The sequence below is a fragment of the Rattus rattus genome, chromosome 7, assembly GCF_011064425.1.
Source record: "Rattus rattus isolate New Zealand chromosome 7, Rrattus_CSIRO_v1, whole genome shotgun sequence".
Taxonomy (NCBI): domain Eukaryota; kingdom Metazoa; phylum Chordata; class Mammalia; order Rodentia; family Muridae; genus Rattus; species Rattus rattus.
Window position 1 is genome coordinate 72,352,678 of NC_046160.1, and position 16,302 is coordinate 72,368,979.

At 41.9% G+C, this 16,302-nt stretch overlaps 1 protein-coding gene across 1 annotated transcript; it reads left to right on the plus strand.

Moving 5' to 3' along the window:
- Window positions 1-4,471: 4,471 nt before the first annotated feature.
- Window positions 4,472-13,273, plus strand: Pnn (pinin, desmosome associated protein). The gene is made up of 9 exons (XM_032907790.1): window positions 4,472-4,675; window positions 5,340-5,411; window positions 5,732-5,800; window positions 6,456-6,528; window positions 6,610-6,704; window positions 6,835-6,910; window positions 9,684-9,839; window positions 9,919-10,057; window positions 10,818-13,273. Exons 1-9 carry the CDS (start codon window positions 4,563-4,565, stop codon window positions 12,203-12,205), a joined length of 2,181 nt encoding a protein of 726 aa, XP_032763681.1. The 5' UTR covers window positions 4,472-4,562; the 3' UTR covers window positions 12,206-13,273.
- The last annotated feature ends 3,029 nt before the right edge of the window (window positions 13,274-16,302 follow it).

Sequence of the window (16,302 nt, forward strand, 5' to 3'; positions counted from 1 at the left end):
TCCTTCAGTTGCTCTTGGCCGATATTTTCTTCACAGAATAAGAAAAGTAACTGATTGGGGTTGGGGATTTAGCTCAGTGGTAGAGTGCTTGCCTAGCAACCGCAAGGCCCTGGGTTCGGTCCCCAGCTCCGGAAAAAAAAAAAAGAAAAAAGAAAAGTAACTGATGTTGGATCACTGATGCCTCCTGAGTGGAGTGGATCAGCCTCACCTTTTCTTCTATGTAGTACCTCCCCTAAGCTCATGGCCGGCCGAAGCCCCATAGTAGAGCAGAAGGATAGGACTGGCTCGCTGACCTCCAGCCCAAGGTCACCTGAGTCATGTCCTTATATTCCATTTAGTACCATCGCTGAACTGCTAAGCTCAGGGACCCCTCCCCCTAAAGCACTGGTTCTCAACCTTCCTAGTGCTACCACTCTTAAAAACAGTTCTTAATGCTGAGGTGACCTCCAACCATAAAATTACTTTGTTGCTACTTCATAACTGTACTGTTATGAAGTATGAAGTAGTTACTGTACGAAGAAGTGTAGGGAACGGCTAAAGATGGCGCCAACATCCGGTGGTCATTGGTGATAAACACCTGTAATGCGCATGTGTTGGCATTTCTCCGGCAGTTATCAGACTGAGTGATATCCATGCTAATAAGGTATTTCATGCTCCACCAATCCCCAGAGGACAAGCGTCTTCCTTGCTGGTCGAGGTGGGCGCTTCAAAGAAGTATGTTTACTACTGTTATGAATTGTAATGTAAATATCTGTGTTTTCTAATTATCTTAGGCGACCCCTGTGGAGGATTGAGAACCACTGCTCTAAAGTCTACAGAAGTAAGAAATAATCTTTATTCTGTAGGTTGCTGTAGGAACTCCTATCCCAGCTTCCCCAATGCAAAGAAGAAAAAAAGAAAGAAAGAAAGAAAGAAAGAAAGAAAGAAAGAAAGAAAAAGAAAGAAAGAAAGAAAAAGAAAGAAAGAAAGAAAGAAAGGAAGAAAGAAAGAAACCTAAGGATATTTTTCCTAAAACCTGTCTAGGCACATCTCTCTAAGGAACTTGGAACTATTGTTAGAACTACTACTGCTACATAGGTTTGTTTGTTTCCTAATAAAACCCTTCTACTATTTAAATCCATTTATGGCATTCATCATATAACTCAAACCTAAACATTCCACCTAAAAGCCACATATGCTGGCATGGGCCTGGAATTATAGCACTTGGAGAGCAAAACACAGACCCACTCTCACTCACAGCAGCTGGAGGAGTTTCATAACCTTTTTTTAAATATTGATTTTAAATTATTTTTATGTGTATGGGTAATTTGCCTGCATGTGTATATGTGGACCATTCATGTGTCTGGTGCCCATGAAAGCCAAAATTGGTTATCAGGTTCTCTAGACTGGAGCTATAATGGTTGTGAGCTGCCCTGTAGGTGCTAGGAACCACACCCAGGTCCTCTAGGAGAACAGCTAGTACTCACCACTGGGCCATCTCTCCAATATCAAACATTTATTTTATTCCTGTGTGTGTGTGTGTGTGTGTGTGTGTGTGTGTGTGTGTGTGTGTGTGTGTGTGTGTGAATGGTCCTCATAGACTCATGTGTTTGAATGCTTGGTGCATAGGGTGTGCCACTATTAGGGGGTATGGCCTTGTTAGAGCATGTGTGGCACTGTGGGGGGTAGGCTCTGAGGTCTCAGATGCTCAAAGTAGGCCCAGTGGATATTTACTTCCTGTTGCTTGCTGGTGGACCCAGATATAGAACTCTCAGTTCCTTCTCTAGTTTGCCTGCATACTCCCATGCTTCCACCATGAGAATAATGGACTAAACCCCTGAAACTGTAAGCCAGCCTCAAGTAAAAGTTTTACCAGAGTGGCCAGGGTCATGGTGCCTCTTCGCAGCAATAGAAATCCTAAGACAGAGTGTGTGTGTGTGTGTGTGTGTGTGTGTGTGTGTGTGTGTGTGTGTGTACACTTGTGTGCATGTGTATGCATGAGTGTGGATGCTCGCAGAGGCCAGAAGAAGGTGTAGGATCCCTCAGAGCTGATTTAAGATGGTTGTGAGCCACCTGATTTGGGTGCTAAGAACCAGACTTACAGCCTTTGCACCCAATTTTTTAAAATTAATTTTTATTTATATGAATACACTGTAGCTGTCTTCAGACACACCAGAAGGGGGCATCAGATTCCATTACAGATGGTTATGAGCCTCCATGTGGTTGCTGGGAATTGAACTCAGACCTCTGGAAGAGCAGTCAGTGCTCCTAACTACTGAGCCATCTCTCCAGCCCCCTTTGCACCCAATCTTAAATGTCAAGCTGTTTCTCCAGCCCTCCAGCACTGGGATTTCAGACATGCTCCACCAGGCCCAACTCTAAGTAGGGTTCTAATAAGATCATTAAACCAGCGCTCTGTTAGAAACATGGACACATTTTGTATCTTCTTACAATGTTAAGAGTTTATCTGGTTAATGAGATGACTCGGAGGGGAAAGGCGCCTGTCACCAAGAATGATAACCTGAATTCCATCCCCAGATTCCATGTGGTAAAGAAGAAAACTGACTGTGACCTCATGTACACATGTACATGGAAAGTAAATTAAAAATAAAAAGACAACTTATAGAACAACGATTTTACTAGCCATATCATTTCATTGGCTACATTTTGCAAACAAAATAATTTTGCTTGAGAGCTGGCCTTTGGCAAACATGGGTTCTCATATTATACTGTCATTACCTCTTAGGTCACATATTACATACCATATACTATATATGCATATATATACTGGGAGCAGACTTTGCGGTATACATATGTATGAGGTATATGTATATATGTATATAGTATGATATGTAATATCATATATAGGTAGATGGAGGGGACACATGAGTTCAGTTCCCAGCACCACTATGGTAGTTTAGCTTTGTCTGTAACTCCAGTTCAGTGATCCAACTCGCACTTCTGGTCTCTAAGGGCATCATGCATACATGTAGTTGCAGAGACATACATGAGGACAAAACACCCATACACCAAAATAATAATAAAATGTAAAAGATCCTATCTTTTATATGGACAAATAACTCAGTGAGACCCTGTTTACAATTAGAATTAAATAATTTTCAGTCTTAATTGCTTTTTACCCAATCTTTGTTTTCTTTCTTTCTTTTTTTTTTTTTTTTCTTTCTTTTTTTTCGGAGCTAGGGACTGAACCCAGGGTCTTGCGCTTGCTAGGCAAGTGCTCTACCACTGAGCTAAATCCCCAACCCCCAATCTTTGTTTTCTATATTGCTTCCTGCTAATATGTTATATATCCTCAAGCTCCTTCAAAGATCTCCCCCCTCCCCATCTGTCTGTCTCTGTCTCGGAGTTTTTCAAGACAGGGTTCTCTGGCTGTCCTGGAATTGGCTCTGTAGACAGGCAGGCTGGCCTTGACCTCCTAGATCTACCTGCCTCTGCCTCTCAAGCGCTGGGATTAAAACACACATGCCACCACCTGGCTTTTATTTTTATTTTTTTGGTTTTGGCTTTGGTTTTGTTCGAATTGGGTTTTTCTGTGTATCCCTGGTATTCATTTTGTAGATGACAGGTGCTGTTACATTGATAAGAAACTCTCACCAATCCAGTTATGAGTCTCCACACAAATAGCATACAGGGTAAGACCAAGTTACTGTTACTAAGAACAAAAACTCTCATTCCTTTTCCAGGACCAAACTTCTATTTGACCTTTGTGTTTGTGTAACTTTTTTTTTTTTTTAACTAAAACATGTACCTCTAATTCAAATATAAAAGTAGCTTCCATACTAGCATTGCGGATAGGGCAAAGTGGAATTTAGAAAATAAGCACAGGAAAACACGGTCAACTTCCCCAGACCTGCTACTATACCAGCAGGCTCTAGGACCCGCTGGAAACAGCATTGCTCAGGGTCAGAATGTAAAATGCCTTAATCCAGATCTGACGAACTGCTGGCCTAGGTCCGCAGCCTCAGTGTCCTTATCATTAAGAAACAACTCATTCAAGTTTCTAGGTTTTAACGACTAAGGCATGCAAGCGATTCTCAGTGTCCACAATGATTACTAGCTGTTAGGACTCGTGGTGGTTCAGTTCACAAATGGAAGGCTGCCAGCGCCTCCCAGCACTCTGAGCATGCGCAACAGCCATAAATTGCCATGCCCTTTTCTAATTCAATCTCTTGGGATTAAATTAGAAGGTATAGTCGCTTCCGTCCCATGGCTGCTACTTAAGTGTTTAAGAACACCACGAAATCAGCGACATATCAAGTTTAAGGGGGTGCCTTTGCAGACCCCCGAGGTTGGACGTAATCCCTCTCCGCTCTGCGCAAGCAGCAGAGCGCAACCACCGCGGGGGGCGGGGGGAGGGGCTGATGACCTGCCGGCTTCTCGTTGGTCCAGAATCACGGACCTGCAAGCTTCTTCCCCTTCCGGTCCCTGGGTGGTTGAGGCCCGAAAATAAACCCAGCAGTCATTGGCTGGGGTGGGCTGTCAGTCCTTCCGCTTGTAGCGGCGGGCGCGGTGCGGCGCTGCGCGGCCTGTAGAGCAGTCGCGAAGCCTGCTGCAGAGAGAAGATGGCGGTCGCCGTGAGAGCTTTGCAGGAGCAGCTAGAAAAGGCCAAAGAGAGCCTCAAGAATGTGGACGAGAATATCCGCAAGCTCACCGGGCGGGACCCGAATGATGTGAGGTACGATTCGGACGGAACCTGTGAGGTTGGCGAGGTCGGTTCGCCTCGGGTCGGGACGAACCGGGGAGAGAGGACAGCCGGCCGGTTATGGGCCGGATGGGGGGTCAAGGGGTCTCTTTCCCGGGCGGCGGCCGAGCCCTCTACTCGGCTAGGCGGGGAGACGCCATACCTGCGTCCTAGGTCGCTTGGTGCAAGTGCTTGCGAATGGAAGGCGAGCTTGGCTGCGCGGCATGGCTTCCGCACCTCTGGGAAGGCCGAGACCACGGCTTCCCGCCCTTGGCGCTGCAGGCCCGGAACTGCAGTACAAAGCCCCTTTCCACCCCTGCCGCCCCGAACCCCGGTCGAACTGGAGACCCCCGGTGGAAGTGGTGGCCGCCTCTCCCTACTGGCCCTGGGTGTCCTTCCCTTAAGGTTGGCAGATAGGACCGGACCCAGCCTTATTAATATGTAGCAGCCTCGAGGTACATACATTTTCTTAACACTGGTCTCGGGGAAGCAAGAAAGAGGATTATAATTTTTCGTTTTAAGGAAGTGGATCTGAAACCGTCATTTTAGAATTATTTGTGTTCATTTTTCCTTGGGGTGTACAACACCTGTGGAAGTAAATGATGCCCTCCCATATGTCTACATAGGACTTTTACACTGATTGTAATTCTTTTTTTAGGCCCATCCAAGCCAGATTGCTGGCCCTTTCTGGTCCTGGTGGAGGTAGAGGACGAGGTAGTTTATTGCTAAGGTAAGGTCTTTCATGGATGTCAACTGCTATGTTTCTAATAAAGTATTGCAAAAGTAAAGGTTGGAGAATATTAATTAGAACAGTTTCATATAAACTTAGTTGTGTTCTTAAGTTCTATAAAGGCTTTTTGACATCCGAGAATGTAATTGGTAGTAGGGTGTTGTTCCCTGCAAGGGAAGAAGGCAGCTCGCAAATATTTGCTTAGGTTTGTTTCACTTGGGTTTTTCCTTTTTATGAAATCAACTGAATCCTCTAGCCAACTGTAAATCCCAGTTTCGCTAATGTTTCTCAGGCTTTATATTGGATATTTTTATTTGCAGGCGTGGATTCTCAGATAGTGGAGGAGGACCCCCAGCCAAACAGAGAGACCTGGAAGGGGCAGTCAGTAGGTATGTTTTTAAAAAAAAAATGTCTGAAGTTTCAGTAGGTACTTTGTTTTCTAGGACACTACAGCTATTTCTGTGTCGTTGGGATTTATTTGAACTGGGCTAACCAGCACTTTACCAAAGTCAAGTGAGATTGGAAGGAGTAACACTTTCTGTTTGAAAAACACCAGGGGGATTGGGGATTCAGCTCAGTGGTAGAGCGCTTGCCTAGCAAGGGCAAGGCCTTGGGTTCGGTCCTCAGCTCTGGAAAAAAAAAAAAAGAAAAACACCAGGAAATGTTTGGATAGGATAAGAGAGCAAAGTTTGGCTTGGAGCATCTTTTCTTTTTTTTTTTTTAAAAAAAAAGTGTATGTGAGTACACTGTCACTGTCTCCAGACACACCAGAAGAGGACATCAGATCCCATTACAGGTGGTTGTAAAGCCACCATGTGGTTGCTGGGAATTGAACTCAGCCTCTGGAAGAGCAGTCAGTGCTCTTAACCACTGTCTCTCCAGCCCTGGTTTGGAGCATCTTGCCTTTTTTTTTTTTTTCTCTCTACTGATGAGAAAACAGTAAATGATCTGTAAACTCATAGAGTGTCTTCTGGAGATGGGTCCTAGAATACTCCTTCGCCTTTGATGCTGCAGTGGCCATTTAGATTGTTTTCTCTGTATTAGGCTGGGTGGAGAGCGTCGGACAAGAAGAGAATCACGCCAGGAAAGTGACCCAGAAGACGATGATGTTAAAAAGGTATGAGCACAATTCTTAGTGTGTTTCTAAAAGCATGTTACCCAAGTACAGGAAATACTGATATTTTCTTTTCTCTTGTAGCCAGCACTGCAATCTTCTGTTGTAGCTACCTCCAAAGAACGAACACGTAGAGACCTTATCCAGGATCAAAACATGGATGAAAAGGGAAAGCAAAGGTATCTGCTCACCGAGTCAGATAGAATACTAAGAGAAATTACACTTAGTCAGTAGCTTGTACGATTTCTTAGAAAGTGTTGAGTTTGGTGTAGATTATGCAGACAATGATTTTCTTTTTCTGTTTCTTAGGAACCGACGAATATTTGGCTTGTTGATGGGCACTCTTCAGAAATTTAAACAAGAATCTACTGTTGCTACTGAACGGGTATTGGTGCTTTTTTTGTTTGTTTGTTTTGCTTCGTTTACTCATTACCAAATAGGAGACTGCTGTTTCTTAGAGAGTGAGCGTGGGCGAGCTTGAATGTTCTCTAGTTTTCTGACAAAAGCTCTGCTGTGAAGCTCTGGATAAGCTGGTATACATGGTTTTTAGTTAAGGGTCAGTTTGAATTATGGATGCTCCTACCTCTACCTTACAAGTGCTGGGAATTTTTGGGAAAAAAAAAATTTTTTTTTCCTGAGATGGTTTCTGTGGGTATCCCTGGCTGTCCTGGAACTAGCTCTGTAGATTGATGCCTCTCCCTTCCAAGAACTGGGATTAAAGGCATGCACCACCATCACCTTTGGGTTTTTGAAATGGGATCTCACTATGTAGATGAATCTAGCATCTGACTCAATAGAGATCTGCCTGCCTTTGCTTCCTGAGTGCTGGGGATAAAAGGTGTAAGCCACCAAACCTGGCTTTATAGTGGGTTTTTGCCTTTATTTTATGTGAATGGTAGGGTGGGTGGGTGTGGGTGTGTGTGTAGGACAGAAGAGGGTGTTGGATCCTCTGTGGCTGGAGTTAGAGTTGTGAGCTGCCCTATGATAGCTGAGAATCAAACACAGGTCCTCTGAAAAAGCAGCCAGTGATTGTTTAACCTCTGAGCCATCTCTCTAGACCCTGAGAGGTATGTATGTGTGTAATTTTTTTTTTAAAGACATGGTCTAATGTAGACCACGGCTAGTCTTAAGATTTTTTTTTTTTTTTTTTTTTTACGAATTAACTTTATGTATATGAAGAGGGCATCAGATCCCATTACAGATGGTTGTAAAGCCACCATGTGGTTGTTGGGAATTGAGTTCAGGGCCTCTGGAAGAGCAGTTAGTGCTCTTAACCACTGAGCCATCTCTCTAAGTTATATTTATTTATGTGATAGGTGTATATATCTTTTTTTCCCCTTAGTATAGAATGGAGTTTATTCAGAGCATGGGGAGGGAGGTAAGTGGGTAGTAGGGCAGAGAGAGAAGTAGAAGAGGAAAGGAGTACAGGCTGGCCAAGAGCATGTGGAGAGAAAAAGGGGGAAGGGGAATGGGGAGAGAAGGGACAAAGGGTAAGAGCAAGAGCAAGCAACATATATCTATGTTTAGATAGATATATATGTGCATGTGTGGGTGCATGCAGAGGGGGGGGGAGGGAGAGGTGTCAGAGACCAGCTTGAAATTGAAAAACTAATCCTAGGTGTGAGTTTGGGAGGTGGGGTTGAGCTCAGGTTTTATCATCAGTATTCACCTTACCTGTTGAGCCATCATACTGGCTCTGGAATATTCTATCTTCTTGGAATAAGGCCTCATTGTAGTCCAGGCTGGATTTGAACTGTCTATATTACTGAGAATGACCTTGAGCAGTTGGTCCTCCTGCCTACTACTCCGGTGTCCTGGAATTACAGACATTAAGGCCCTGCTCAGGAGTTGTAATTGAGTCTTATTACACACCCAAAGGCAATCCGTAACACTCTGGAAGCAAAAGACTACCCTCTACAGTGTATTTCATTTTGCTTTTATAAACTTTTATTTCGGTACAGCTACAGATTTGTGTCTGTGGAGCAGCTTCTGTAGGAAAACTAACAGAAAGGGAAATTCTGGTCTGCTAGTGTGTGTGGGGGGGGTTAATAAATTATTTCAGCATTCAGTTTTAGAATATGAAATGACTACACAAACAGTTATGATGATAAATGTCTATAGATCTTGTAACTCAGAAGGCCAAGATAGGAGGAACCCTGGTCTGTCTGGGATATATAGTAAGACCTGGTGAGACCCTGTCTCAACCACAAACAAAAAAAATCACAATTTTTTTAAAAATTATTTTTAATATTTGTGCCCAAGGAGTGAGAAGAGGATGTCTGGTCTCTTGGAGTGAATGTGTGTTTGATAGCCAGGCTTCACCATGGTTATTAGATCCAGACTCTGCTCTCTGAACTGCTGAGCTGCCTCTAATGTGTAGCTCATGTTTGAAGAAAGATTTTTAATGAACTGGAAAATACAACTAATTACTTGCTAAGTTAGGCTTCTGCAAGGTGTGGTAGTATATGCATATAATCTCAGAAGTATAATAGCTGAGTCTAACCTGGACTACCCAGCAAGACTCTCAAAAGCTAGTTGTTGCTCGTGTATATAATATTTAGGGGCGAGAGGCTGACAAAACCTGCCCTGGCTACATAGTCAGAGACTACATGATAGTCTATTTAAGATAAACAGATTAAAACTTCAGCCACATCCTGTTATCTAGAAAGAATAGTTGAAGATCCTTGTACAGTGCTTTCGGTAAAACACCTACCATGCAACCGTGGACCTGAGTTCCATCCCCAGAACCCATGGAACCTAGAAGTGGTAACAGGCACTTAAGTCCCCAGTGTTGGTAAGGTGGAAACAGACGGGTTCCTGGAGTTCAGCAAGTGCCTTAACCCAGCCACCTTACAAGCCTAGGTTAAATTCTGTTAAGGAGACTTACGATGCAATCAAATGCTGTAACCAGTAACTTTAATACTGAGACATTTATGGGGAAATGCCTCAGTCACTATTTGCCAAAACACAAATTGCAAGCAGACCCAAATACAAAGTTCAGATTACATGGAAAGCAACATGATGAAAGTGTATAAGTGTACATAGTAAAATAAGTTTCAGGTAGTCAAGATATGTGAGGCTTTTACTGTAATTGAATTAAAACTAAATAAACCTTGGTTATCTTTTACTTATACTAAAGAATACTACTTAACTTTTAGCAAAAGAGACGCCAAGAAATTGAACAAAAACTTGAAGTTCAGGCTGAAGAAGAGAGAAAGCAGGTTGAAAATGAGAGGAGAGAACTGTTTGAGGAGAGACGTGCTAAACAGACGGAACTGCGGCTTCTGGAACAGAAGGTTGAGCTTGCACAGCTGGTAAGTAGTGCTTTATTTAAATCCTAAATTAGATAATTGTTTGTATTTATAAAACATTGACCTTTTCACCTTTCTTTAGCAAGAAGAATGGAATGAGCATAATGCCAAGATAATTAAGTATATAAGAACCAAGACAAAGCCCCATTTGTTCTATATTCCTGGAAGAATGTGTCCAGCTACCCAAAAGCTAATAGAAGAGTCACAGAGAAAAATGAATGGTAAGTATGTGAAGTCCATTGATGTTTCTGAGTGGTTAGACCGTACCTTCACATATGCCCATTTTTAAGAAATAATAGTTCAGTTTTGGGTTGTTGTTTTCATGATATTCTGAAATTGATAGTTCAGGAGTATTTTCTGCATAATTGAGTGGAAACTCATTTTATAGGTGATAAAGACTTCATGTAAGATTTTTGTGTTTTAACATCTTAGTAGACACAGAAGAATGATGAGGGAATAAGGCAGAACATAAGCCCATGTGAGACATTCACGCGGAGGCCTAGGCACTGGCACGGGCCTTTTTGGTGTGCTTGGGAACAAAAAAGTGACTATATAATGGTTCAGCCTTAAAGAGATTTGCTAAGCCTCATCTAGCATAAAGCTCAGCAGCACTGATAGCCCTGTTTTCCCTCAGGTTTATGTGAGTAGAATTCCTAGGTCTGTAGGTGTGTTGTGGTTATTTGCGTTAAGACCTCAAGTTCAGTTCTCAACATACCACCCACCCCAAAACAAAACAAAAGGCAAAACCTAGAGGTACAAAAGATGATTAGATGACAGTTGACAGTGATCTTTTTTTTTTTTTTTCTTTTCTATTTTTCGGAGCTGGGGACCAAACCCAGGGCCTTGCGCTTGCTAGGCAAGCGCTCTACCACTGAGCTAAATCCCCAACCCAACAGTGACCATTTTTGACCTGGTATAAAATTGTTATTTTGAATTTTCTTAACTGTCATGAACTTACACATGTAAATTTTTATCGTTTAGCTTTATTTGAAGGTAGACGCATCGAATTTGCAGAACAAATAAATAAAATGGAGGCTAGGCCTAGAAGACAATCAATGAAGGAAAAAGAGCATCAGGTGGTGCGTAATGAAGAACAGAAGGCGGAACAAGAAGAGGGTAAGGTGGCTCAGCGAGAGGAAGAGTTGGAGGAGACAGGTAATCAGCACAATGACGTAGAAATAGAGGAGGCAGGAGAGGAAGAGGAGAAGGAAGCAGGTGTAGTTCATAGTGATGCAGAGAAAGACCAGGAGGAGGAGGAACAAAAGCAGGAGACGGAGGCTAAGATGGAGGAGGAGACTGAGGTAAGAGAAGGTGAGAAGCAGCAGGATAGTCAGCCAGAAGAAGTTATGGATGTGTTAGAGATGGTTGAAAGTGTCAAAAATGTAATTGCTGAGCAGGAGGTGATGGAGACTAATCAAGTTGAAAGTATAGATCCTTCAGAAAATGAAACTAGCAAGGAATTGGAGCCAGAGATGGAATTTGATGTTGAGCCAGATAAAGAATGTAAACCTCTTTCTCCTGGAAAAGAGAATATTAGTTCTCTGGAAGTGGAAAAGGAGTCTGAGGAAAAAGAGGAAAAAGAAGATAAAGAGCCTGAGCCCCAACCTGAGCCTGTGGCTCAGCCTCAGCCCCCTCCTCAGCCCCTGCCCCAGAGCCAGCCCCACTCTCAGCCCCACTCTCAGCCCCAGCCTGCACTCCAGTCCCAGCCTCTCTGTCAGCCTGAGGCTCTGCCATTGGCTGTTCTGCAGCCTCCACCTCAGGTTATTCAGGAGCAAGGGACTCTACCTCCTGAGCGGAAGGATTTTCCTGTAGAGGCTATAAAACTCCCTGAGGTGCCTGTAGAGCCAGTCTTGACAGTACATTCAGAAAACAAAAGCAAAAATAAGACTAGGAGCAGAAGCAGAGGGCGAGCAAGAAATAAAACGAGCAAGAGTAGAAGTCGAAGCAGCAGCAGCAGTAGTTCCAGTAGCAGCTCTACTAGTAGCAGCAGTGGGAGCAGCTCCAGCAGTGGCAGCAGTAGTAGTCGAAGCAGCTCCAGCAGCAGCTCCAGCACAAGTGGGAGCAGCAGCAGAGACAGCAGCAGCAGCACTAGCAGTAGCAGTGAGAGTAGGAGTCGCAGTAGGGGCCGAGGACATAACCGAGATAGGAAGCACAGAAGGAGCGTGGACCGGAAGCGAAGGGACACTTCAGGACTAGAAAGAAGTCACAAGTCTTCAAAAGGTGGTAGTAGTAGAGATACGAAAGGATCAAAGGATAAGAATTCCCGATCTGACAGAAAAAGGTCTATATCAGAGAGTAGTCGATCAGGCAAAAGATCTTCAAGAAGTGAAAGAGACCGAAAATCAGACAGGAAAGACAAAAGGCGTTAATGGAAGAAGCCAGGCTTGCTTAGCCTATTCTTTGCAGCAGAAGATTTGATGAGTAAAAGGATTACCTTGTAAAGAGGATGCTGCCTTAAGAATTGCATGTTGTAAAAATTCTTTTTGGAAAATACAGACTGTTTGTTTACCAGACATTCTTGTACTTTTTGCATAATTTTGTAAGAGTTATTTATCAAAATTATGTGAGGTTCCAAAATATGTAAAAATGATAATAATAAAAAAAGATTAACATCCTTTGTCATCTTTTTTAAATACCCTATTACTCTTCAGTCAGAATCTGTATATTTTAATAGGTAAATCTTTAATTGTTCCTTTATGTTCTGTATCATACATTGCTTTTGTAGAAATAAATATGCATCTTTCATTATTTTTGGGATGTCCTTGTTGACAGTTGTATAATAAATATCTTTATATCATTTTCAGTTTTTGTCACAAGATACTGAACATGATTAGGATGTTTTTGAAAGTTTCATCACTTTGATTTGCCTGAAAAGTTATTTTGAGTTGCCAGGTTTTTACAGCTTTGATGGGGAATAGTTCTTTTAAAACATTTACTTATTTCCCATTTACAATTTTTAATCTAAGCATTTTTCTGTTTTTCATTTAAACCATTCAGTTGGTAGATAACTTAAACAGTACTATTCGGTTGTCATTTCCTGATTACAGAACAAGATTCTCTTGTCCTCACAGTTACTTGTGTGGTAACAATGTAGTGTGTCATCTGTTAATAGTTATCACCTCCTGGGTGGTAGGGGGTGGGTAAAAATATCTGCTAAATTTGGTTTTTGAATTTGTGGTCTTGTCTTTTCTGTTGGCTATAACTGAAACATGCCAATTTGTGTTTTCAAGAATTTTTGTTTAAGGAAGTATTGTATGGAAGTTTACACAATGAAGGAAGTTCATCTAGACTTGAATATGTAAACAAGATAACACACAAGTGTACCAAGTGATTATTAACTTTGTTGTTTATAAATTTGTATGGACCTGGAGTATCTGTTGCCCATTACTATATATGTGCAAATAAATGTGGCTTAGACTTGTGACTGTTTAAGATTAGTACTTGTATTAACGTTTTGATGCATATGAGATATGAGAGCATTTAAACGAGAGTGGCTATTTTAACATTGTAGCTTTGGCCTGACGTTAAGTATTCAGTATATCATCTGTAAGTAAATGGTTTGAGTGAAAAATGAGCAAATAATCTTCATTTAGTTTTGTGTCTGTACCACCCATGTGTTAAAGCAAGTGTGAAAAGAATCCATAAGCATGCTGTGACACCAAGACGGGCTTAGTCAACAACTGGTGCTTGGCAAAATGCTTTGGCCTTGTGCTATGCAATGAAACAGATTGGTGAAGGAATGAGTAGATTAAAAATGGCAGCAGCCCTCCCAATGCTAATTTAACACATAGATTTATTCAGGAAGATGAGAATGGGGGAGGGGGCTCCAAGAAAGGCGTACTCAATAACATCTTTTTACTTAAATGTTTGTCTCTGTGGGCATATGCAGGCACCAAGGACACTGGAAGTCATTGAATCCCTTGGGGTGAGAGTTAGGTGCTGCTCATTGTGGATGCTGACGAACAAACTTAGGTCCTGCACTGGAGCCCTATGAGCTCATAACCTTTTTGTTGATATGTCCCAAGTACTAGGATTAAGGTGTGTGCTACTACACCCATCCTAGAAAAATTAAGCTCTCATTTCTGGTTATTTTAATATCTTGTGTATTTAAGTATTGTTTTTTAGTTTAAAGCATAGTATGTGTAAGATACACAATTTTAAGTAGAATACTACTTTTGCAACCTTCATTGTCAAACACACAACAATGCTCTCTTTCCCTCTTTCATAGTGCCTGGGATTGTTAAAAAGCAGGTATTTAGTCTCTGAACTCTATACATACATAACATACATACCGACCTACCTACCTACCTTTAGTGACTGGAATTTTACATTGGTCCTTGTCATGGAAAATAAGACTTTGAAATCCCTTCTCTATTAGTAAATAGTCCTAAATTCTAGGTATGCAAGGGCACTCCATATAGAAGCCACACTTCTCATGTGCCTTGGAGCTAGTTGTGGCCATTATGGGAATGTGGAAACCAGGGGTGAATTCCCAGGTTACACTGTCCCTCCACTTTTCCTTGTTTACCAAATAGTATAGCATGTATTTGCTAGCAATAAGCATAGATCGTAGAGAAGAGTAGCTCAAAGCAACTCGTGGAACTGATCCATCCACATCCTCTTGGGCCTCCATAAACTGATTGCAGCTGTGTCATTCTTAGTCAAGATAAGGTTATATAGCTTTAAGACTAGCTTCTAAATTGTTTGCAGTTCTTTGATAATCTTTGCATATATCATGGTCCAAGCATAAAAATACCCTTTTCAAATATACCTAAAATTGATGAATCTAGAGACATTTGAGGCAAATTGAAAACTTAAAGATTCCTAGTAAACAGATTTTGCTTTTAGCTTTTATATCCTTCCAACCTGGTGTTTTTAGTTTTTGAGGTGTAGAAGATACTCATTAGATCTTACAAGTGTTAGAGAGAGGGCTCTACAGTTAAGGGATCCTTTTCGGGTTGGGGATTTAGCTCAGTGGTAGAACGCTTGCCTAGCAAGCGCAAGGCCCTGTGTTCGGTCCGAAAAAAAGAAAAAAAAAAAGATCCTTTTCCAGAAGATCAAGTTCGATTCCCAGCACCAGGGTTTATGACTGGCTCCAGGAGGACCAGTGCTTCTGGGCTCTCCCCCTATACTCGTGTGCACGTTGTAATGTAGAAATAAACATCTTAAAAATACAGGGCTTAGGGACACAACTCTCTTGGTAGAGGGCTTGCCTAGCACTGCATTTGATCCCCACACTAGATAGAACCGGATGTGATAATACATGCTTTTAATCCCTAAACACAGAATGGGAGACAGAAGTGTTAGAAGTGCAGTTCAGGGTAAATGGTATATCAGTTATTTCAAACATTTGTGTCGGGGACATTCAGACTCTTCTACTAGCCTTTGAAATACAATTAGTTGTCAACCATAGTAGCCCTACTGTGCTATACATAACTCTAGATGTTAATTCTATTCAGTTTTCATCCACCTTGAATCGAGTTTTTTGTTTTTTGTAGTTTTGGGTGTGTTTTGTTTTTTTTTTTTTTTTTTTTTTTGTATGTGTGCTTGGTGGTGGCGGGGATAGATTCTCACTGTACACTGGCTAGCATGAAATTAACTATGTTGACTATGAAATTAACTATGTTTGAATTCACACAGTACATCCTGTCTGCCTCCCAAATTGATTGAAAGCAGACAGTCATGCCCACTTGTATATGGTAAGAAGTAGGGTCTAGTTTTGTTATTTTACATATTCCCAGTAGTTTGTCCACACAATGTTTGATCTTAGTGCCTTTGTTAAAAACCAATTAGGGGGGTTGGAGATTTAGCTCAGTGGTAGAGCGCTTGCCTAGCAAGTGCATGACCCTGGGTTCGGTCCCCAGCTCCGAAAAAACCAAAAAAAAAAAAAAAACCAATTAGGTTGGAGAGATGGCTCAGGGGTTAAGAGCACTGACTGCTCTTCCAGAGGTCCTGAGTTCAATCCCAGCAACCACATGGTGGCTCATGACCATCTGTAATGAGATCTGATGCCCTCTTCTGGTGTGAATGTGAAGACAGCAACAATGTACTCATATACATAAAATAAATCTTAAAAAAAAAAAAAAACAATTAGTTGGGTTGGCAAATGGCTCAATAGGTGAAAGAAAGCACTTGCTACACATTCAACCTGACAACCTCCTGAACTAACATATTCAGTAAGAGAAACATGCCAGATGCTACAGTGTGCAGCTATAGTCACAGTATTATATCCTACACTGAATGAGGAGGAGGGGACAGAAGAATTATCAGGAAGATTGAGGGTCAATTAGCCTGGAGTAAATACCTTTCAGCAGTAATAACAAGAAACCCTCAACAAAGGACAGAACTGATTTCTTTTTTTTTTTTTTTTTTTTTTTTTTTTCCGGAGCTGGGGACCGAACCCAGGGCCTTGCCCTTGCTAGGCAAGCGCTCTACCACTGAGCCCCAACCCCCAGAACTGATTTCT

Excerpts from the sequence above, each read along its gene's own strand:
- Pnn (XM_032907790.1), top strand. The coding sequence starts at position 4,563 with ATGGCGGTCGCCGTGAGAGCTTTGCAGGAGCAGCTAGAAAAGGCCAAA. Across the intron at positions 4,676-5,339 it reads CGGGACCCGAATGATGTGAG|GCCCATCCAAGCCAGATTGC; the intron begins GTACGATTCGGA and ends TTCTTTTTTTAG. Across the intron at positions 9,840-9,918 it reads AGGTTGAGCTTGCACAGCTG|CAAGAAGAATGGAATGAGCA; the intron begins GTAAGTAGTGCT and ends ACCTTTCTTTAG.